Raw genomic sequence first — 24,903 nt, 5'->3', positions numbered from 1 at the left:
CGGGAACAAGGGAACCGCCCCCACCTCGAGGCAGCTGGCAATCCCCCCTAGGCCTACTTGTTTCGCTCCGACATCGGGTCCCACAGCTCACGCAGCTGTACCCAACCCCTTTGACCCGCGTAAGCTCACTGAACGTTCTTATACTACCTCTCGCTCTCCTTGCGCCCCGCTATTCGGCGCCATCCTGCCTCCGCAGAACCGCTTGACCATTCCGTCGGACCGCTTTGCCCGTCCAATTTCAACACCAAAGATGCACCGCCGGCATTTTAATGCACCTACGTTCGGGTAAAGTCAAGACGGACGCGGTTGAAAATCATACTCGCGAAACCACTAGTGCGATGCCTGATAAAAAGGACCAGGGCGCGCCAGCACAAGATATGTCCAGCACTATTGCCCAGCTGACCGCGCTGCTCGAGCATCAGACAAACATAACTCAAGCAGCCAGTCTCCGTTTGCAGCTCTATGCCTACATATGAAGGCCACACAGATAAGAAATCGGTGGCAGACTTCCTTCAGGAAATGTGAGATTACCGCGATGCGGAGGCCATTACGGATGACGTTCTTGTTCAGCGCGTTTTGCCCGTCGCCCTGACTGGGTCCGCCGCCCGCTGGCGTCGTCGCCAGTCATTCCAAAGTTGGGCGCACTTTGAGCAGCTTCTGCGAGCAGAATTCCTCCCCCCCGACTACGTTGTCCGCATGAAAGACGAGCTTCGCGCCCGTAGTCAGGCGGAGGAGGAAAGCCTCCAAGAATACATACGGTCCTTTCAGGAGCTTTACGAGCGCGCAGACCCTTCAGCACCCGAAACAGAAAGTCACCCGGGCAATCCGGCAATCTCACCCACGCTTCCAGGCTTATCTAAGGGGCCGCACCTTCTCTTCGCTTGACGATCTCGCTAAAGCGGCATCCGATATTCAGGCGGCGATGTTGGCAGAGCTAACTTACCAGCCTCCACCTCCGCCTCAAGCCTCCCTCGAGCCGTCTTGCGCGTGGCGCGGTTCTCCATTTGCAAGCCCGGGGGATATGGTACCGCCTCCAAGGGCGCTGGATCCATTCATTCACCGCACCTTTACCACCCAGGTACCTTTCCGGCCTCCGGTCCCGGAACCTGCCACAACATTGCGAGGCACTCGGGGCCGCAGCAGGCCTGTAGCGGCTGCCGCCCAATCAGGCGCAGCAGATACACGCAGGAGCATTCCAGTCTGCTTCCAGTGTGGAGGACGAGGCCACTACAAGAGCCAGTGCCCGAGCCCCCCTGGCCCCCGCCAGCAGGGAAACGAGGGCCGGCGGTGGTGAGCAGCTCCCAGTCGCCGGCCAACGACCTACCGCGCCCCGACGTCCCCTCGGAACATGCAGACTACGCGGCCGTCAAGCACCGAGCCGGGGCAGGCGTTTCCAAGACTACGAAAAGCCGGGTGTTTTGGTCGTCTCACCATCCTGCTGCCACGGCGCTGAGCCGCGGACAACCTCGGCAGCGGGGAGGGGGAAAGAAACGGCTCCTCACACTCGAATCACCTCCGGCATCAACGGTAGTAGCTGTGCCGGAAAGGTGTCACCCCCCCCAGATCGAAGGCCCAGGATCTCGGACAAATGGTGAGGGCTTTGCCGTCCACGTTCAGTCTTCTTGACGCCCACCTTGAGGAAACACCATTGGTGGCGGTTAGAATGGCCGGCATAGAAGTACCTGCTATTTTAGACACCGGATCTGCTGTTTCCGTTTTCGGCGATCGTGTCAAAAGTTCCTGCGAGACGAAACGTCTGCAGTTACGAAGTGTAAACACGACCCTTCGCATGGCATCCGCTCACGTTGCGTCCGCTACGTCAGCAGCCCGGTTAACGGTATACCATCAATGATAAAAAAATTCCGGCAACGCTTCCTACACCTTCCCGGACTTTCTTGCCCTGTGATATTGGGCCGTAACTTCATAGCTAAAGCAGGAATCGTTCTCGATCTCTCTAAAGGCACCTACCAGTACGGCATGCATGCACATCCATTCAATTAAGTTCATGACTAAGCCACGAGAAGCACAGTCAAATCTGTTTACCGCCAATATCTCTGCGGTCTCCGAGACTGGTAGTGGTATTCTCACGGTTCTGAAGTCTTTCACAGGAAATCCGGCGGAGAAGACCAAAATCGAGAAAGCGCTTAAACCATTTGCCGAAATGTTCACGGAAGCTCCTGGCAGCGTTAATGTGCTGTCTCATAGGATCGACACCGAATGCGCCCGCCCAATTCGTTTCAATCCGCGGCCCCTGAGCATCCACAAGCGAGCACTTCTTGATAGTGCGCTGGACGAAATGATTGCTACCGGTGCAGTAAGACCGTCCAAGAGCCCCTGGGCGTTCCCTGTTGTACTAGCACCTAAGAAAGATGGCACGGCGCGGTTGTGTGTCGACTACCGTCGGTTGAACGCTCACAGTTCGTGACTCGTACCCCTTCCCATCGATCTATTCAGTGATGTATTCACTTGGGTCCGCAAAGTTCTTTACTACTTTAGACTGCAGCAGGGGCTTCCTGCAAATTTCGATCGCCCCCTGCGATATTGCAAAGACTGCATTCACTTGCCATCGGGGACTGTTCGAATTTGTCCGATTGCCTTTCGGTTTGTGCAATTCACCGGCAACATTTCAGCGTGTAATAGATATTGTGCTTCAAGACGCCAAATTCAATTATGCGATGGCTTACATGGATGACGTGGTAGTGTTCTCGAAAACCCTGGAGGAGCATCTCCTTCACCTAACCACCGTTTTACAACGAATGCAGGCCGCAGGCATCACCATTAACCCCCGGAAGGTTCAACTGGTTTCGACCAGAATCAACCTCCTAGGTTTCATTGTCGAGCAAGGCACATTCCGGCCTGACGAGGAGAAACTCCAGGCCATACTGCAGCTTCCTCCACCAACAGACGTCAAGAACCTGCAGCGGTATTTGGGCATGGTGGGCTTCTACCGCCACTTTATCCCCAACTGCGCTGACCTGGCAAGGCCTCTCCACCAGCTCCTACGGAAAGGTGCCAGCTGGTACTGGACTGACGTGGAGCAGGGATCATCTCGGGCTCTGTCATCGGCTATCGCCGATACCGCACGTCTGCGGCTTCCCGACCTCAACCTGCCATTCACCGTGCAGACCGATGCAAGTGAGTACGGCATCGGCGCAGTCCTGCTTCAGAAGCACCAAGGGAAGCTTCACCCTCTGGCTTTTGCAAGTCACACTCTCACAGGAGCAGAGCGGAACTATACCGTAACAGAAAGAGTGCCTAGCAATTGTATTTGCACTAAAAAAAATTCGACATGTATCTCGATGGGGCTGAGTTTACTATTCAGACTGACCACCAGGCGCTGACGTGGCTGTCAAAGCTACAAAACCCAGCCGGCCGTTTAGCCCGTTGGGCCCTCGCTCTTCAAAAGTACAATTACAGAGTAGAATACAGGAAAGGCACCTTCAACAAGGTAGCTGACGCCCTGTCCCGAGCACCACTCTCCGGGGATGGCGAGCCGGCACCCGAAGTCCTGGCTGTGGCAGTGCCTGTGGACCCCTGGGGAACACTGGTCTCCCGCCAGCAGCTACTGGACGCCCAGCTAAGCGACGACCAGTGCAACTTGATACGCAAGGCACTGGACGGCGCCAACCCTGCCGGTAGCGGCAACTACGACTGCTACATGCAAGCAGACGACGGCCTGCTCTTGCGGTATATACCTGCTGCCGATACGGATTGGGGTGAGTCTCTATTCCGTGTCGTTGTGCCTAGAAAGCTGCGCAAGCCTTTTCTAGAGTACTTTCATGACACCCGCCTCGCCGGTCATAGCGACGGCAAGAAAACATTCGAGAAGTTGTGTCGCGTCGCGACATGGCCGCACATGAGAAAGCATGTCTTCAGATATGTTCGCACATGTCCCACCTGCCAGACCGTGAAACCGAGGGGAGGGAAGCCACCGGGCTTCATGCAACCAGTTGAGAGCCGATACCCATGGGAAATCGTGGCATGTGATGTTATGGGCCCATACCCCAGGTCAGCTAAAGGGAATCGATACTTGTTAGTGGTCACTGACCATTTCTCCAAATGGGTAGAGCTGTACCTACTACGCAGGCTGGATTCTAAGATAATCTGGGATAGGCTGTTGGAAGCATTCACCCGTTTCGGTTTCCCAGCGCAGCTTATCACGGACTATGCCACATATTTCACAGGCAGGATATTCGTTGACACTTGCAAAGCTCTTGGCGTGCAGCACAAAAGGACGACACCCTATCACCCTCAAGCCAACGTCACGGAGCGTGTGAACAGAAACCTTAAGACAATGCTGGTGGCTTTCACCGAGCGGCACAAGGACTGGGACGTTCGTATCCAGGAGATGGCTTTCGCCACAAGGACCACAGTAAACCGGTCGACAGGGTTTACGCCAGCGGCTATTCTCGGTCGCGAGCTCCGTTTTCCTATTGAGCATGCATTCACCAACGGCTCTGAATTACCAACTCGCAATTACTCCACTTTCACACAAAATCTTTCCAGCCGCCTGGCCCACACTCTGAAGGAGGCCAGGGAAAACTTGGACCTTGCCCGCCTGGAACATGGGAAGCAATACAACAAAGGCAGGCGGCCCCTGGAGTTCGCGGTCGGCGACGAAGTGCTCCGCCGCACGCACCCTCTCAGCGATGCTGCAAAAGGGTTTGCTGCTTCCCTCGCGCCTAGATGGGATGGCCCTTACGTGATCGCGAAACGTATTTCTGGCTTGGTGTACCTCATGCGGGAAAAACACGGCAGCAAAGTAATAGGGCCCGTAAGCTTGCACGACCTCAAAGCGTACTACGAGCGCCCATCAGACAGCAGTTAGCAGTTACCACGAGAATGCCACGCTGCCGCTCCAACGGGCGTGACCAGCTTGGATGTCACGGCGGCCCATCGAAACTCCACCTACGTCGTCGGCCTCTCACCGAGGCGACCGATGTGCGCTAGCGTCGGTTGGGCGAAAAGTGCATTGTCTCTGAAAGAGCGCATGCCAATTGGAGCCGTCACGTGGAGCTCCGAACGACGCCCATCCGAATTCCAGCCCATCGCGTGCCAACTGCCCCGAACATTTTGCTTCGCAACAGCCGTGATGTACTGGACTAGGATGATGCATGATGCTGTTGTTGCATAGTGTTGTTGCATAGTGTTGTTGCATAGTGTTGTTGCATAGTGTTGTTGCATAGTGTTGTTGCATAGTGTTGTTGCATAGTGTTGTTGCATAGTGTTGTTGCATAGCGTTGTTGCATAGCGTTGTTGCATAGCGTTGTTGCATAGCGTTGTTGCATAGCGTTGTTGCATAGCGTTGTTGCATAGCGTTGTTGCATAGCGTTGTTGCATAGCGTTGTTGCATAGCGTTGTTGCATAGCGTTGTTGGACACCCAGGCGGGTGTCCGGTCTTGTACGGGGGGGAGTGTCGGGCCCTTGGGCCCTCTGTGTAGCTCGCACGGGGGAAGCCTTTGAAACGCGCGCCACAACGGCACTCGTCGCATGCAGCATGCGCACCGATAGCGTATCGTGAGAACTCGCGCGGGGAACGCCGGGAAGGCGGCTGCCCGATAAGAAGGCAGCGGAGACTGCACTCGAGGCTTTTCTTTTCCGGGGCGCGGGCCTAGGGAGGCGCTGGTGGGGCGTGGCGCGTCTAGGTTTCTTTCCGAGCGTGCTGCAGAACAGGGGGAAGAGTTTTTGTATTGTGTCCGCGTGAAAGAGTGTTCTTGTTGTTCGCTTTTGGGACTGTGTCTGCGCGCCTGGTTCGGTGCTTGCTTGCTTTCTGCGCTTTATGCATTGTTATCGACCGAAAGATTGTGTTGGTTGACGGTTTGTAACGGCCGTTCTTTCGTCGCTCGCTTTGGCTTGTATGCCTCGCTGCTTGTATGCTGCTTTTGTTGCCTCGCTGTGCTGCTGCTTGCTTCTTCGCCTTGTTCTTTTTTGCTATTGGCCGCGAGGCTGCGGTAATTGAGTGTTTCATTACATCGCAAATTAAAGCGGTTTTTGTTCCTCGCGCCGTTGGTCCTTTGTCGTGCTGGTCGCGGCTCGCGGACCCCCTGAGCGAAGGCGAGAGGCCTTCAGTATATATGTTTCAGAATCACTTTAAGCGTATTTTTTCGTTCATTTCTTTGTCAAACAACGCGATTGCGCAGATTGGTTACTTCCCTTTCTACAATGTTTAGTTTATTCTATCGCCTTCCTTCAAACCACGTGGTTCAAACCATAGCGGCAAATGGACTCTTTTGATAGAATTTCCGTGTTTTCATAATAGCTGAATTTTTGTGCGGTTAGGTGCCTAAATTTTTCGTGCCCACAGCTACCAAAACAGGTGATCAAATTATTGACATCGCGAACAATTCGCATTGCTACATATGAGAACTGCTACATATGAGCCTTCAAGGATTTTCAAGAAGCATCTTTTTTCCAAGAACCCTTGCGATATTGGAAAGCCCTGAATGAGGATTCATACAAGCATGCTCAATAAGTATAATGAAAACGTGCGCAAACTGCATGTATAATGTACTGGGTACTCTGGCTGGTTCTACTCACATTACAGGTGACCACGAGTAGGTAGAAACGGGCCTTGAGGCTGTATAGTGGGATGTAATATTCCCACGTTTTGCTATTACAGAATCATTGTCAGCCTTGAGATTTTACGTTATGTGAAAAATAATTCATAAAGCACTTGTAATGTCTCGGAGACAAAGCGATCTGTTCTCTGCTTGCGTCCATGAAAGGGTTAAGATGCACGCAATATTCAAAGGTAAAACCATGTAGTACATCGTTTTTTAAACGAAACCCTTTTTGCCTTTTCCTTGCTCAGTGGGTGGTGGCCGCTGCAGTCCTGCCAATATTGGTCACTGTGTCTGGCACTAGATATGTGCTACTTGGCATGTGTCCAAATAGCAACTTGGATTACCGGTTAAGTGCAGCTCAATATGTACCACTGGGTAGGCAAGTAATATATAGAACAAGAGGCAAGAAATTAAGTATACAACAGGAAATTTAAGAAGTCAGCCACAGAGAAGTCGGAAGCCAGCATAAAAAGCAGCCGAGTGTGGACAAAAATGAACTAAACGAGACCAGGACATGCATTGAGCGTAGAGCTATAGAAGTGAACGAGTGATTACATTTTATTGAACATTACAAAGGCTTCACCTATAACCGATTTTCACATACGCAAGGAATCTGCTAACTTTTCTGCGCAAAACTCTACCGTAAAGTATACATTTGCGGGCACGGCACACATGCAAGCATGACTTCCAACGTGTTCGTATTTGCTTGTCTGCAGGTCCCTTTTCTCGTCGCCGCCACAAATTCAAGAGCAATCGCCACACACTGCAAGCCGGAGCGTCAACCAAATCATCTGGATCTACTGCAGACGCAACTACTGGGCACGTGCGACGGCGATACGTATATCGGAAGCATCCACCAATCATCGACGACCAAGTCACGGACCGATCCCTACTTAAACAAGCCCCTGGACCCCCCCCGGACTCAGTTGCGGGCACGGCACGCATGCAAGCATGACTTCCAACGTGTTCGTATTTGCTTGTCTGCAGGTGAGACACGACACTTCCTCACTTAGAAGTAATCATTTGTCACTGATTGTCGTACCGTGCCCCCGCACTCTAGCGCTGCTTTTATGTGATTGTTGGTCTGTATGTCTCAAGCTTATCACAAGTGGTGATGTCGAGTTGAATCCGGGCCCTGGTTTGACTACAGATGAAAAACTTGAACAGATTATGCAAACGTTGAAAGACCAGAGCAAGACATTAAGTGACATTAAACGTGATCAGAGAGCAGTTCAAAAAGAAGTGAAAGAAAATGGTGCCGCCATGAAACTTATTGAAGACCGCTTAACTAAACTTGAGTCTTCTTTTTCTAAACTTTATGACACACAGCGGACGATGTCTCGCCTGAATGAAACAGTCGCAGTGCTATCTAGAAAAGTTGACGATATGGAAAATCGCCAGCGCCGCAATAACCTTATCATCTTCGGTTTGCCTGAGCAAGACAATGAAACACAGGCAGATTTATCGAAACTGATGCAGGACAAAATATTTTCTGCGATTGGTACTTCTCCCGGAGCATTGAGCGCATGCACCGTCTTGGAAAAAAGCAGTCAAAAGCACGACCAGTTATTTTCCGGCTGTATGATTTCAAGGAAAAACAGGAAATTATGAGCAACTGTCCCAAGTTGAAAGGCATGAATGTTTCGATAAGTGATGACTTCTCAAAGAGCGTGGTGCACAGGAGAAAGTGCCTATGGGAAAGCGCTAAAAATGAGAAATCGAGTGGGAAGCGAGTGCGCCTAGTTTATGACACGCTTTACGTGGACGGCAAGGCGTATTACTGGGACGATGATACTTCCACACGTAGGCCATGTCGGGAGCCGCGTCGTCGTGACAAAAGTAGCATCATAGGCGGCAGAGAAAAGCCCTACGAGAGGCGAAACAGCTCTGACAGCAGTCACGAGTGTCCCTGACAGACTAGTAGTTTTAAACCTCAATGCTCGGAGCATATGCAAGAAATCTTCACTTTTGGAAGCTGTCCTCTTGGAACATGAACCGGATATTGTAATTGTAACTGAAACTTGGTTTAATAAATCAATCGAAAGTGCTGATTTCCTTCCTCCGAACTATACGGCTTGTCGAAAAGACAGAGGATCCAGAGGAGGCGGTGTTGCTATTGTTTATAAAACTTCAATGGTCTTCGTTGAAATTTCATCCCTTCCAGAACTGGAGTGTATTGTGGGTACCACAGAGATCTGTGGTCTGTATTTTGTAATTGTTGCAGTATATCGCCCCCCTGGCACCTCCGGAGAATACATGCTATTGCTGAATGATTTCTTACTTGAAAAGTTTGGCAACAGCACCTGTAAGATTATAATGGCCGGAGATTTTAATTTACCAAATATTGACTGGGCATATTATCAGGAAGGTCAAAATAATCAGGCCGTGTCTCGTGTTCTTCTGAATCTGACTTTTTCCCTTGACTTAACAAAAATAGCAACTATGCCCACACGAACCCACGAATTGGGAGAATCACTACTTGATTTGGTGTTTCTAAGCAGATCTGTCACACAATCCAAGTACTGGTGTGAAGTCTTAGAAGGGATTTCTGACCACAAAATGGTGATCACGTATGTCTCTACCACATATACCCGAGCAGAAAAGAATAAAACTTTGCTAGTCTCCGATTTCTCTAAAGCAGATGATGTTGCAGTATTGGACCATTTAGAGGAAAGTTATGATGATTTCAGCCATTTCATTTCGCTAAATACTACGTCAGTAAATGATGCTTGGGAGAAGTTTAAAAGTGTGGTATTAAAATCAATAGCACTATTTGTTCCCAAGCGCCCCAAAAAAAGTTAACAGAAAAAACCCATGGATTACACGGGGAATAATTCATAAAAAGCGACTCCTGAAGCGAATGAGGTCTAGAAAATTCTCTACAAGAACACGTCATTGTATTCATTCCGCTTCACATGAACTTAAAATGGAAATTATTAAAGCGAAACATTGTTACATGAATAAAACACTTACCAATTTTATTAAATCCTCTCCGGGAAAATTTTGGAGGTAGATTTCAGGGCCCAAATCCGGCATTCAATTTCTGACAAGTGAAAATAAGACTATCACGAACAGCTCTGAAATGGCTTGCCTCTTCAATGAATATCTTGAATCTGTCTTCACATGGGATGATGGTTCTACACCCCTAACAGTACATTCCATTAGGCACTGTATATCTGAGCCAACTATTAGACAAGACGGCATTTTGAACCTGCTCCTTAAACTAGATGAGAAAAAATGTCCTGGCCCTGATCAAATTCCCAACGCTTTTTTAAAGAGGTACGCCGAGTGGTGCTCATGTTTCCTTTCGGATATCTATACTAAATCTCTAGAATCTGGCGACGTTCCGAGAGACTGGAGGCGGGCTAAGGTAGTACCGATTCACAAACAGGGTTCCAAACATGACGTCACTAATTACCGGCCAATCTCTTTGACAAGTACATGTTGCAAAATGCTAGAGCACATCCTTACTACCCACCTAACTAAATTTGTGGAAGAGAACGACGTTTTGGGTAAAAACCAGCATGGCTTTCGCCGAGGGTACTCCACAGTCACTATCCTCACTGAAGTTACGCATGAAATCGGTCAATGTATTGATGGAAGGGGTCAAATAGATATCTTTATCGATTTCCGCAAAGCATTCGACAGAATATCCCATAGAAAGCTGCTTATGAAGCTGTCTCATTTCTTAGGTAATACCAAGTTATTCAAATGGATTGAGGCATATTTGTCACAAAGGGAACAATTTGTTTCATTAAATTCTGTTAGCAGTACCAATAAACCAGTTCGATCGGGTGTGCCGCAAGGATCTGTTATAGGCCCTTTACTTTTTTCCATTTATATTAGTGATATGGGAGCAGGTTTTTCGCCACAAATATCCATCAAGCATTACGCAGATGACACCATTATATATGCTGAAATATGCACTCCTAATGATCAACAGGAGCTTAGTAACCATTTACAAAAAGTCGGTCTCTGGTGTGATGAATGGCAAATGGAATTGAATACATCAAAAACTGTTTGTATGCGTTTGACGCGTAAAAAAGATCCTTTCATATTCCCCTACAGCATTAACGGAGCAGAATTAGCTGAGGTTAAGGAATATAAATACCTAGGAATTCACCTCACACATGATTTGAACTGGTCGGTACATGTCGACAACATCTGTAATAAGGCCATGTGCACACTTTGGTCGTTACGACGAAAACTTCACGACGCCACACCAGAGGTAAAAACAATGGCCTACAAAATGACTCTACTTCCTGTACTGACTTATGCAAGCCATGTTTGGGAGCCGTACACTCAACAGAACGCACTAAAATGTGAGCGCGTACAAAACAGGGCCTTGAGGTTTATTTTTAACACATACGCTAGAACCCAGTCCGTCACCGAACTTAGAAATAGAGCTGGCCTCATGACTGTCAAGCAAAAAATGCAGCTCAACAGGCTGACATTCTTTTTTCACGTATTAAGCGGAGACTATAAAGTAGACTTAGAAAAACACATCACATTAGAGAGACCTGCTAACCCCAGAACAAAGCATCCAAAACATATTAAACCACTTAAGTATAGAACAGAATCCTTCAAAAATTCGTTCCTGGTTCGAAGCATAGACGATTGGAACAACTTGCCACATGATATAGTAGAATGTACTGATTTACAATCCTTTGTAAAGGCTGTTACCAATTATTTGTAAACGGTTGATAATACGTTTTATTGTTAGCTGTTTGTCGGTTGCAGTTGTTCGGGCGCGTTACTTTTTTGTTGACCCATATAGTGCTATAACTTACTCATTGTAACTCATGTTGTTTGTTGCTCCATATTTGTTTATATGCTGTGCCTTCCTAGCCTGATTGCTTTGTATTGAATTGTTTAAACATCTACTATGTCTAGTTCGATGACAGCAATGTAACCGCAACTCCTGTCTTGGCTTGTGCTGACAGTATGAATAAATAAATAAATAAATTGCATACATCGGTGTTCATATATTTTCTAGCATATTGTCTTCTTTTCAGCCAACACACACATCCCCGTTGAATGAAATAGGTCACTGTAGATGGCTGCCACAAGCATATTGCGAGAACTGTGAATTGGAAGCTGTTAGCTACCTGTGGCACGAAGTCATGCAAGGGTACATATTGTCTTTGTGTGCACATTGACTTCATATGTTTTACTAATTTGACTGGCTCCTATTGTACTCCGACTGGATAGCAGTAGAGACATTTAGACTGTCCGCTATTCCGGTAAACGGGAGCGCTTTGGGCGGATTGCCGGATTTGCGGGAGCGTAAACCTGAGCGGCCAGAGCGGTGCAGCCGCCTGGTAGCGTAGAGTTCAACCAGACAAACACAGAGCTAAAACTGCAGTAACCCACAATATCCTGCTTCGCTACTGGTGCAAATGTTTGGCAGTGGCGGAATTGTGAACACGATTACGCCACTGTCGAAAATTTACACCAGCAGCTAAGCAGAATACAGTAATTAGCTTTGCGTTTGTGTGGTGGAGCTTTGCGCCACCAATCTGGCCGATCACGTTTACGCACCCGCTAAACCGGCAAACCGCCCGCGCTTGCTGGAATACCGGACACGCTAAAAGTCTCTATTAGAGAAATATGTGAAAGTGTAATGCCCCAACCACACCTGAACATCGCCCCCGAGGGCTCTGTGGCCGCTGCCCATGCGTTAGCTGAGAGAAGGTCAGAAAGGAGAACAAGTTGACTTTGCCGGATGTGACGTCACATTGTTGTTTGTTTTTGCTTTTATGAAATAACTACTCTCGAACTCAGACGGCATGGCTTTCATCTCGTTCGCGTGCGTACCGTATGCATGATGTGGCCCGCTTTTTGTTTTTGGCGAATGCTTAGAAGCTTCAAGTTGCGGACACTGCGGTGGGCTAGGGCTTGATGACACTTGTTGTCCAGCTGCCTGTGCTACGACGACGTACTTGGAGCAACGGTAAGTGTCGTGCGATTACCCGTTCTCTTGCTGACACGTAAAAACCTGTTGCGCATTCGAGCTGCGGTCGATGGGATCTCGAAATTCGAAGGAACACGAAACGGTTGTCGCAGGTGCCGCAGTGATCGCAGGATAATTTATTCGTTCATGACTACTGCAGTTCCTACGCGTTGCACCGATGTAAAAACAAAAAAAAAACACAAAAAACAGCGCCAGATTCCACGCGCCACCAATGCATGCATGCACTCAACTAGTGTGGATGTCGTCCTGTGATATTTATCGCGTTCTTAAGTCTATTTTTCTCCATCTCTATAGGATGACTACGCTATGCCCCTCTTATTTACCCATGCAGCGCATAGCTGCATTTAATTACGTTTCTCATTGCTCGGACTGACCGCGGTAGGGGCGTCAGAGGCTTTCGTTCGTTGCAGTGAGATAACGAAAGCGTATTTGCTTCACTTAAAGCTTCTTTGTAGCTCCTTTGCGAGCCGCGGAGTTAAATCATACAATGCGTACGTTGTCAGCGAGCTGGTAAACGAACCCACTTTACTGCTGCTGCTACTACCGCTTTTACGGGAACTTTCAAAATTAAACATATATGAGTATGAATGAATCGGCTCGCCAAGCTTTATATGCACGTCCGTTGCTTTCGTTCATAGATCATGTGCGTAGCTTTGCAACCGTGACCGATGTTGTAAAAACAGCAAGAAGGCAGATGACACAAGTAGTGCGTCTGCTTTAATTGTTGTCTGTGCTGTTTTTACAATATCAACCAACTCCACGCACTCGTGCTGTTTACAGTTAAAACGTGTTTTTTTGTTGCATGAGGAGCACTTGCTTCTAATTGTGGCAGTAACGTTGTGAATTGTCATCGGCCCAGATTGCTGACTGTGTGCAACTTAGTTTAATTTGTTTCACTTTGCTACTGTCTTTACAGCTTCTGGTTATTTCCTCTGCCTGCACGTTATATTTGTTGTGTTTATCGAGACCTGGCCTGTCTCTGCCTCGTTGAAGACAAATGGACACAAGTACTGGTCGTTGTTGGTTTGTTCGGTTTGCTCAGTCTGAGCGTGGTATGTACATCCATTTGCTAAAAGGGTATGCTGCTGTGTCTAATGCAGGTACTGCTCATCTAAAGGTAATTTAATTAGTAGTGGTTTGAGTGATGTATGACACCAGAGAGTTATTGTTCTAGAAAGGTGACAAAGCTGGTCCACAAATTTAGGGTATGGAGACGCTTAACCATTTCAGTGTTCTAAGTTGCCATGAAGTATTACACACATTTAAAATTTCACTTGCAAAAGACATAGTAGAAGAAGAATCCAGAAGATTTGCTGCCAGATGTCTTGAGACAATAAATTGTAGAGAAAGCATTATAGTGTGAGCTGCCAGTGATTGTCGTCAGTTCTAACCCATTTTTCTATATTGGCCTCGAGCTCCACCACTGGAAAAGCTGGTGCCACCGTCGGCGTGACGTGCTAGGAGGGATCACGCGGACATAGCGGCGGCGTCGGCTGCTTCGGGCGCGCCGAAGCGAGCTGAAAACGAGTTTAAGTTCCCTCATACGCTGCGGTCCTCATTTAGTAGCGAAATTTTCCCGCTTCGAGTGTCTCCTTTACTACGCTTGAAAGCACTACAATAGGTAGTGGCTGCCTTTGAAGGCGCGCAACATGGTAGGCTACTGCTCGGTGCCGCAGGGCCGGACGCACGTAACGGAGGCCGGTGTCAGTCACACGTAGCCGCAGTACAAGAAGCTGCGTGAAGCTTGGCTCGCGAACCATAAAACCGGCAAACAGTCATCGGCTACAACTCGGGTATGCAGCAAGCACAGACGCGAGGAAGATTTCTGCTACGGCGCCCGGTCTGCGATGCTCTGAAAACGCGCACTGAGACGCTCGCCCGAGTCCGCTGTCCGACTAATGTCATGACGGTTTGGTCTATGAACTTGTCGATGCTATAGATACTAGCAAGTTCAGTGGAGTGGAAAGGCAGCGGTAAGAAGCACATGTTTAAAAAAGCATGGCATATGGTCATGTTTGTGTTATGAATTAATGCACTGGAATACTAAATAGGAGCAGCGGGAAATTGCACGCTGAGCACACCGATAAACATACAGTGCGACGCAATTCGAGAAATAATATTGAAAGGTCAAAGAATTTAAAAAAAGAAAGATTGAATCGTCGCGACGGCACATCACAGTCCCCTCCCCGTAGGCATCGAAGTCTCTACAATGAAATTATTTTTGAACAGCTCTGATAGCGCCCACGCAACAATGGTTGCTTGTATACTGTCATATGCTCATATTCTGCGGCCTAAAGCTCATGGCACGGTGCGAAAACGCGCGCGCGGTGACAGCAAAACTGCGCGGACAAGCATGCAGACGCGCAGTCGGTCGCTGCGAATCTGCGCGATCGCTGCATTGAGGCTTCGTTGTATTACGCTCCATTTAGCTATACAAACATTATAAGAACATATTTCACGTAGTTTGCTCTCAGCGTTTACCTATACCTTTCACGCAAGAAGCCGATTCGGGAGACTCCATCGCGGTGACCATGCGCAGTGGCGTTCACTGTACGTATTCGGTAAAGAGGTAGCGTCTGTAAACGATTGTGTGCTTTCAGTTTGCCCAAGATTATTATTTAGACAGTAAGAAACTTCTCTCGTTTCGAAATTACTTACAGAAAGAGCTCGCGCGTGGTGTTTTCAGTGAGCGCTGACAGCAAAACCTATGAGGAGCGCGCCGCGTGATCCCTCATACTACGCCAGCGAGGCGCTTCCGATAAATGGCGACTCCGTAACTCCTCGCCGCCAATGGTCACTGTTGCTTCATTGTCTGTTGCCATCACATGCTTGTTATAAACAAAAAATTGAGCTGCGTGATTCCCCTGATTTTTCTCGCTCATGAGATACAAATGTTTCGATTTCGGCTGCCTTGGTGCCTCATGGTAGAAAACGAGTGTTTATTAGCCAGTTGCTGGCTTCTAAGATCATGTGCTCAATGTGGCTGTTTTAAAGGATGCTTCACATCTGCCATCATGATTGTGAGTGCTGCTGCCTACCACTCCCAGGGCTATGCTTAGTACACATGCGCAGCTATTCAAGAAAATTGACATTGGGGCAACTGCCGTTGAAGCTCACTTGGTAGAGCATTGCAAGCACAAGGTAGAAAACGTGGTTCAGTTTCGTTGTTCTTGTGCAAAGCATTATCATGATGTCTTCTGGCTTCTTCGTACATCCAGTCAGATAGGCTCAATAATAGTAACGTGCCTGATGGTCGGTCGTTAATCTGGGTCCTTAGTGCAGCAGCCCTATTCTTTACCCGTTAGGCTACAGATGAATGCACAGCGCGCCAGATTAATCTCACTGGTTCTCTCGTAGCAGCTAATTCTTTCAGATGTTATGTGACACAGAGTTTGGGATTCACCCGTTTCAGCTTATTGTTGCGACAATCACAACAACTTTAGCTGCTCATAAAACCATTGAAGTGCATGTAAAGAGCCTCTATGTTGTGTCTGTTAAAAACATGCTCCATCATGCTGCAGCATTATGCACATTAGCGTTGTGTGGAAGCCACAGCTGTTGCAATGTGCTGCACCGCAATGCACCTTGGTTATGTGGAAAAGCTACCATTGTTGCTACGCTCTTTACTATTATACACGTCAACCTTGTGGCAAAGCCATTGCACTTGCAATGTACTGCACCTCAAAACATTTCAGGTATGTGGGAATTCACTCTTGCATGTGCTAGATTTGGGCAGTCTTAATGCAAAGAATTATTTCTTCATACCAAGCACTTTGCAGTAGACAATTTTACGTCCCGACTCGTTTCGGTCTTCTTCATTGAAAACAAAAATATGTTACAGTAAGCCCGAACCTGTCTCTCAGCATAAAAAAACCTGACGCTCTAACCATTTGACCACTGTCGTGCACATACTTCTTGCTCGCCAATGCATAGATGAGTGTATGGGATAGTGGCACGTGTATTACAGTGCATAATACGTGTCAGAGCATGTGTGCATATACAAGTTGCTCATCAAACTGAGAGCATGTCAGTCTCTCTCATTCTTCCTTTGTGGCTGGACTTCGAGGTGCTTTGTTAGAATGCACCGCCTCTGGGATTCGCTCACACTTCAAGTCCCTCTCAGTGTAGCAGCTAGCACAACATGGACACTATGCAACATAGTACTACCTTTATGCTGTAATGTTTCTTCACTGGAGTACAAAAAGGAATGTATATCCAACGTACATGTTAAAATCTATGTAAAGTGGTTAATCAGAATCTATGAAACATTCACATTTAATGCATTGTTGCAATCCAAATGATGGAAAGCGTTTTTGCCTTGGAAAGCTAGCAGTAGCAGATGTCACAAGCATGTTATGCAGGGAAGCCACCTTATCACCTGTACCTGTTCTCTGTGCAGTGAGGATGAAGGTGACATGTCCTTGTTGAGTGAAGAACGTTGACAAGAGGTGTATACACAGAGACTTATGACACTTATCTTAATACATGTAAGGCTTGTATACCTGCGTCACACCGACACATACCCGTTCTACGAGATGGGCCTAGAATAGGCACATACATGCCCATTTGCGCATACTGCGTGAGCCAAGTTTTCCACTCACAACAGCCACAGCCAAGTATTAGGAAAGAGGCAAAGAAACCATGCCTTTGCATTCGTATTCTCCTCACAAAACTTGTGTCATATATGGAATCACTCGCCATACACAAACACATTGGTCAACACTGCAATGTTTGGCAGAACCCGAACCAACGCTTCGTAGCCATTTACCTGCAATATGCTCCCTGTAACATAAATCCCCACTTTGTTTGGAATCTACATAAATTTTTTTTTAATTTTTGAGCATTTGGTGGTAGAGGCCAGTGCATTAAACAGAAATCCTGCTAAATGTAGTATGGGGTACTCTATCTGGCTGGAAGTTGAAAGATAGAAATTATATTAGTAGTTAAAATATAGTAGCCAGTATTGAAACTACACATGCACTCAAGGCTGAGCCACATCATGACAACACGGAAGAGCAGACACACACGGTGGTCACTTGAGCTGGCAGTGTAGCTTTACCAACAAGCCCAGCTGTACACTGAAGTAAGGCATGTTGTTGGGCTAGTGAGCTCGTAGCTTCAGCAAAATCTTAAACTGCGAGGAGGACAGGACATGAACAAGAAACGTATATGCATCCACAAAGTGTAGACTTCCGACTGGCTCTTTTGGAGAAGGCAGAGAGTTTAAAAGGTTCTACAAAATAGCAAAACAAATAACATTCGCAAAGAAGTCGTGCACGAGGCAGCGACAAAAAATAGCAAGGGCACCTGTGCATTAAAAGCGCAGTAGAGTCCCAATGTGCCCATCTAAGAATTCTATTTCTTTCCTTGATAGGGATAAAGAAGGTTAGCTAACTTAGTTGTCACACCTTTTAGCGATGTGGAATGCCTTGATGACTTCTCTTTCTGTTATTGATTTTGCCTTCGAAAGGAATTTATTCTATTCCAGATAAGGCAGGCAGCTTTTGCTGTCGCAGCTCTTGCGCCGCAAGAGGAGATTCTCAAGGAAAGAAATAAAATTCTTAGATGGGCACATTAAGACTCTCCTGCACTCTTAATGCATACATGGCCTTGATATTTTTCGTCACTGCCTCATGCACGAATTATTTGCAATTGCTCCGTGTTTTGCTATTTTGAAGTACCTTATATATTTTCTGCTTTCACGAAATAAAACAAGTTGGAAGCCTGTGCTTTGTGTGCGTCTATGTTTCAGTTCACGTCCCGTCATCCTCGCGGAGTTTAAAATTTTGCCTAACCAGCTGTATAGCTTGTGTATACGATGATTAATTAATATTATGATGACTGCAGCACAGCCATGGTCTAGTGGCATAGTGTCGACATAATATAGAGATGGTACTAAGTTAAAAATCTGGAAATGCTCTAAATTGTGCAATCAACCCTTATCCCTCGGTTTCCTACAGCTGCAGAGCACTTGACCACTGCAGCAGTCGGGCATGCTGTATATTGGGGAGTGCCAGGAATTGCGAGATCGAGACAGGCTGCCACTAGAAGTTCCTTGGGCTAGGTGATAACTCAAATGCATCCAAATATTTATATATTTCAATATATAAACCTTTGTAGAATGAGGAACTTCTCAAGGGTGAAGTTGTTTCACACAAACGAAAACTATTACTAAATAGTGGCCAGTTTCTTTTGTTTTGTAAGCCAGATTGCATGTATTTGACATTGCTTACTGACTTATTCTCGCTGTCCGATACAAGCAGATGCACTCGCATATGTTTTCAAACAAAACTATTGTGTGGAGCCATGTTTGTGGTGGAATAAAATTGGTCCCAATACAGAACTTTGTGGCACACCGGATCTTACTAGTGGTCACGGAGAATAGTTCATTAGTAGTTAGAAATTGGTACCGGTTAGTTAAAAATTTACTAATCCAATTCGTAATCCTGTCAATTCGAAGCTTACTGTCGTTTGTGTATAGGACAAAGCCGATGTCCCCTGGCCTGGCCCTGGTGCTTCACCTAGTGGTGGCCTTTGAAAATAGCAGTGTGGCACCAGTGGTTGCATCAGGATCTACGCTCATGAAAATAGACAGCAACGTGCACAGGGCAAGGAGTTTGGTGGCCTGGTACTCGTCATAGTTGTCGATAACACTATAGTTTTTGCGAGTCCTAGCCCCTACCTAGGGTACCAGTCTGTGCACTGCTTGTGTGTGTGTGTGTGTGTGTGTGTGTGTGTGTGTGTGTGTGTGTGTGTGTGTGTATATATATATATGTATGTATATGTATGTGTATGTATGTGTATGTATGTGTATGTATATGTATATGTATGTATATGTATATGTAGCTTGTGCAGGATTGCTCGTTGGCAGCAAGTGATCATGCAGCAGCTGATGGGCCTTCGATGCGTTGCGCTCTGGTAGTGCGGTCGCCTTTGTGGTTCTAGAGCTGCGCTGGCATTGCCCAAGAACAGGATGTATCGGCATGGTGCAGAATTGCAGAGTATTCTATTCTATTGCATTCTATTCCCACTCCATTCCTTCAGAGTTGTGGTTTATGTGATTCCAGTCCTTTTAACTCGTCGGAATTCTGACAGTTGGACCATTCCCACTCTTTGAGTGGTCGAACTAATCTGCTCCAATCCTCCAGTTACAGTAAATAAAACGCTTGCTGTATAATTACTTACTACTTGCGCCCTGATGCAGCGATAGCATAGAGGCAGAGCATCCGCCTCACGTGCAAAAGGACTGTGGTTCAAATCCCGGTGCCACACAATTTTCCACCGAATAAAAAAATCTATGTGTTGATACAGTTGTATAAACAGGCCTGGTGGCCTGACCCCGGTGATAAGGACTGGCCACCTTGGTGCAGTGCTTGGCCACAACCTCCTATATGAATAGAGCAATCAAACCCTGGCCCTCCGTCCTCAGCAGTTGCGAAGCAACTGACCACGGCGGCGGTCAGACCTGTGACGCAGCAGAGGGTGCCAAGAATCTCTGGATCATTACGGACCACCATTGCAATCTGAACCTGGGAAGGTTTAACGCTAGAACATTATCTAGTGAGGCGAGTCTAGCAGTGCTATTGGAGGAATTAGCGGGCATTAAATGGGATATAATAGAGCTCAGTGAGGTTGGGAGGACAAATGAAGCATATGCAGTGCTAAAAACCGGGCACATCCTGTGTTACCGGAGCTTAGCGGAGAGACGAGAACTAGGAGACGGATTCCTGATTAATAAGGATACAGCTGGTAACAACCAGGAACCCTATAACGAGAGGGTGGCAGGTCTTGTGAAACCCAATAAAAAGTACAAATTGAAGGTCGTACAGGTCTACGCCCCTACATCCAGTCATGATGACCAGCAAGTCGAAAGCTTCTATGAAGACGTGGAATCGGCAATGGGTAAAGTAAAAAAAATACACTATACTTATGAGTGACTTCAATGCCAGGGTAGGCAAGAAGCAGGCTGGAGAAAAGTCAGTGGGGGAATATGGCATAGGTTCTAGGAATAGTAGGGGAGAGTTATTAGTACAGTTTGCAGAACGGAATAATTTGCGGACAATGAATACCTTCTTCCGCAAGCGGGATAACCGAAAGTGGACATGGAGGAGCCCGAATGGCGAGATTAGAAATGAAATAGACCTCATACCCTGAGCTAACCCTGGCATCATACAAGATGTGGACGTGCTCGGCAAGGTGCGCTGCAGTGACCATAGGATGGTAAGATCTCGAATTAGCCTAGACTTGAGGAGGGAATGGAAAAAACTGGTACATAAGAAGCCGATCAATGAGTTAGCGGTAAGAGGGAAAATAGAGAATTTCAGATCAAGCTACAGAAGAGGTATCCGGCTTTAACACAGGAAGAGAACCATATTGTTGAAGCAATGAACGAAAATCTTATGGGCATCATTAAGGAGTGTGCAATAGAAGTCTGTTGTAACTTCGTTAGACGGGATACCGGTAAGCTATCGCAGGAGACGAAAGGTCTAATTAAGAAACCAACCCTTATACATAGCTTTCATTGATTACGAGAAAGCATTTGATTCAATCGAAACCTCAGCAGTCATGCAAGCATTATGGAATCGGGGTGTAGACGAGCCATATGTAAAAATACTGAAAGATATCTACAGCGGCTCCACAGCCACCATAGTCCTCCATTAAGAAAGCAACAAAATCCCAATAAAGAAGGGCGTCAGACAGGAAGATACTAACTCTCCAATGCTATTCACAGCGTGTTTACAGGAGGTATTCGGAGACATGGATTGCGAAGAATTGGGGATAAGAGTTAATGGAGAATACCTTAGTAACTTGCGATTCGCTGATGATATTGCCTTGTTTAGTAACTCAGGGGACCAATTGCAATGCATGCTCACTGACCTGGAGAGGCTAAGCAGAATGGTGGGTTTGAAAATTAATCTGCAGAAAACTAAAGTAATGTTTAACAGTCTCGGAAGGCAACAGCAGTTTACGATAGGTAGTGAGGCACTGGAAGTGGTAAGGGAATACATCTACTTAGGGCAGGTAGTGACCGCGGATCCGGATCATGAGGCTGAAATAATCAGAATAAGAATGCTGGCGTGCATTCGGCAGGCATTCTCTGATCACGAACACCAGGTTGCCTTTATCTCTCAAGAGAAAAGTATAACTGGTGTCTTACCAGTACTCACCTACGGGGCAGAAACCTGGAGGCTTACGAAAAGGGTTCTACTTAAACTGAGGACGACACAACAAGCTATGGAAAGAAGAATGATGGGTGTAACGTTAAGGAGATAAGATGAAAGCAAATTGGGTGAGGAAAGCAACGCGAGTTAATGATATCTTAGTTGAAATCAAGAAAAATCGACATGGGCAGGGCATGTAATGACGAGGGAAGGTAACCGATGGTTATTAAGGGTTATGAACTGGATTCTAAGAGAGGGGAAGCGTATCAGGGGGCGGCAGAAAGTTAGGTGGGCGGATGAGATTAAGAAGTTCGCAGGGACAACATGGCCACAATTAGCACATGACCGGGGTAGTTGCTGTTTATGCAACCATTTTGCAAATGCGGCTCTCTTTTAAGCACTCCTTCTTATGTCTAAAAAACAGAAATAAACATCCAGTATTCTTTTTTTACTTTTACTAAGCTTATCTATAGCTCAGTGTTAACATACAGGTTAACATACAGTATTTACAGGTGAGGTTACAGAAAGCAGTAATTATTCACAGTAAACACTTCTTGGATGGTGAAAAACATGGGAATCAGGTAATTTATTTTTGACAACAGCCTTTTTTGGCATAGGAGGCTAAGCGAATGGTGATGTAGCAACACTGTAAAGACTGAATTAGATGCATGTGGAATGCGTTGACGACTTCTCTTTCTGTTTTTGATTTTGCCTTCGAAAGGAATTTATTCTGTTCTAGATAAGGGAGGTAGCTTTTGCATCTGCAACAGAACATCGGTGGATGTTGTGTGAAGTGCTTTTTCACTACCTGAGCAAGGTAACTTTCTTGGTGCTTCATCACGCGATTTCTACAGTCAACTTCCATTAATTCTACCCTCACGAGACTGACAGGTCGAATTAAGATACAAAAACCTGCTGAAACACCGTTGGTTCATCAAACACCGTGCATCAACTTTCTATTTGTCCAAAGTATGAAACTAAAGTAGAAATTACTTAACTCCAAACCAAAGTAGAAACCTACGTGTACCTGAATTTTTAGAATGGCAGCCGATTTTCTAAGTCAGCTTCGCCGTATTACAGCCATGATATGCAGTAAAGCATATGAATGCTGCAACCACGGTTTTAGTTTTGCAATCGATTGCACAGCTAGGCAATTTTCGGCTCAATGTCCTTTGAAAACAAAAAGTGTTCGTTAGAATCAGATACGTACCACAATCGGACATTGTCAGCTACCATTACTGCTTGAAAATCTTTCTCGGGTGGGTCAAAAATAGGCATTTCAGAGAGGAGATGGCATTTGTTTAAAGCATTCACTGTCCCCTTAGCTCTGCTGAGACAGACGCTGCCACTAAAGGGGTCGTTATTGGGGTCCGGTCAAGTTCGCCTTATCCGGCTAATGCCAGTTTTAGGATCGAAGTAATGAATGGTTAGGCCCATAGAAATGCATAGGCGCCGACCAGGACCTTCGGCGAGGATCGAATTAGCTGAAAATTTAAATTAACTGGAGTCAGATTATTGGAAGTTTACTGTACACCCTTTTCTGTTCTACAAGGACTTGCCATTTTAATATGTAGTTTTCCTCTATAAGTGTGGCAGAGGTGCTAAATTTAGCATTTGTTCAAATCATCCATTGTTCCAAGGACGAGTTACAAAGTAGGGGCACACTTTGAGACTTGAAACACTCGCACATATAAAGGCAGGACATGTTAACAGCTGTCCAATTAACATAAGTTGACTGTATTGTCTGCATAGCATGTGGTTGCTTTTTTGAAATGCGGTCATTCTGTAAAATAAAGTTGCATTTGTTTCAAATAAATTGCTTAACTATTGCTTGTGTGTTCTCCTGTGCTCTCTGTGCTGATAACGCTTTTGAAAGGGCAGTGAGCGACTGCAAACTGAAATGCACAAGGCTTCACTTTATCATGCCAGGAAGCATTTTTTGGCTTGACAAAGAAGCCTTAATCCCTTCCATGCACACACATTTTCTTGTATAAACACATCTAATGAAAGAGAGTGACTTCATGTATTGTAAAGCCTGGCAGTGTTAGACAGGGTGAAGTACAAATACAATTTGCTGTGAAGAGGAAGCTTTAGCTCGGGCCCAACTCCGACGCGGCCCGTTCAAATACATGTAAAACGCACAAACGTTTTTCTGAGACAACCCCTGAACCGATTTTAATGAAATTTGTTGCATTTGAGAGAGAAAGTTCAATTCTAGTGACTTTTTGGAGTATAATTTCGATTTAGGGCCTGTATTCTGTTAAAAATATTTTCAAATAATCAACCGTTTAAAGAAAATAGAAGCACGAAGTTTACAAATTCATATGTCTGCATCAAGAACAGGTATCGCAGTTCTGTAAACGGCATCCATTAGATCATTCACGGACAAATTCGATATGTCATTTTACATCTTACGTGAATTTGTTACGTTCGTTACAAGTGTTCTGCAAAAGTTGTATTTCCATATTACTAAAATTTTTTATATTCATGTGTAACATATCAACTTTGTCCGCTTTAGATGTACGATTAGATGCAATTCACAGAATTGTATTATCCTTCTTCGTTGTTGAGTTACAGTTGTAAACTTCATAGTTTCGTTCTTTTAAAATTTTCGATTTTTACCTATAGTTATTAAACATTGACGACCTAAATTGAAAATTCGAAACCAACAGACACTAGATTTTAAGCTTTTCTTTTATATGCAACAAACCTCGTCAAATTTGGTGCAGTGGTTGTCGAGAAAAAATCAATTATCCTTTTACATGTATTTACATAGGAGCACCCGAGCTAAAGCTTCCCATTAAGTATTGCTGCTAAAACCTCATGTTTGTTTATAGCATGCACATGCAGTGCTGGCCATGCCGTGGTAGAGCCGTGAAACAGCTTTCACCACGCTGCTTGCTATAGCATTGCTGTGTACTGCAACCTGAGGGCAAAACTATATATACCTAGAAGTTCAGCAGCGCAATTGACGGCTACTTCCGTATGTTTGATGAAATCCTGGCCAGGGACTTTTCGTCCTGTAGGCAAAATAGATGGCCGCCTCGGACGCTGTTTTGGAAAGAGTGCAGCATGCCTAGAAAGCTTCCTCACAATGCTTCACCAGCAGGTTTTGCCACCGAGAGTGGAGGGGGGGCAACATTTTTTACTTTAAATGGTGCGGCACAATACCTTAAAATGCTGCTGCTTCTGGATTTCATTTACT

The 24,903-nt window shown here is 46.2% G+C and overlaps 1 protein-coding gene across 1 annotated transcript; it reads left to right on the top strand.

Moving 5' to 3' along the window:
- Window positions 1–462: 462 nt before the first annotated feature.
- Window positions 463–11,540, top strand: LOC142573879 (uncharacterized). Its single transcript, XM_075683095.1, has 3 exons — window positions 463–521; window positions 900–1,591; window positions 7,280–11,540. Exons 1-3 carry the CDS (start codon window positions 463–465, stop codon window positions 7,516–7,518), a joined length of 990 nt encoding a protein of 329 aa, XP_075539210.1. The 3' UTR covers window positions 7,519–11,540.
- The last annotated feature ends 13,363 nt before the right edge of the window (window positions 11,541–24,903 follow it).

This window comes from Dermacentor variabilis, chromosome 3 (assembly GCF_050947875.1).
Source record: "Dermacentor variabilis isolate Ectoservices chromosome 3, ASM5094787v1, whole genome shotgun sequence".
Classification (NCBI taxonomy): Eukaryota; Metazoa; Arthropoda; class Arachnida; order Ixodida; family Ixodidae; genus Dermacentor; species Dermacentor variabilis.
This window is presented reverse-complemented; position numbering and strand designations above follow the sequence as displayed.

What these genes read in the sequence shown, in the direction of transcription:
- LOC142573879 (XM_075683095.1), top strand. Translation starts at nt 463, where the DNA reads ATGCCTACATATGAAGGCCACACAGATAAGAAATCGGTGGCAGACTTC. An exon ending in GCAGACTTCCTTCAGGAAAT is followed by an intron (nt 522 to 899) that starts GTGAGATTACCG and finishes ATCTCGCTAAAG; the next exon opens with CGGCATCCGATATTCAGGCG. An exon ending in CCCAGGATCTCGGACAAATG is followed by an intron (nt 1,592 to 7,279) that starts GTGAGGGCTTTG and finishes GCTTGTCTGCAG; the next exon opens with GTCCCTTTTCTCGTCGCCGC.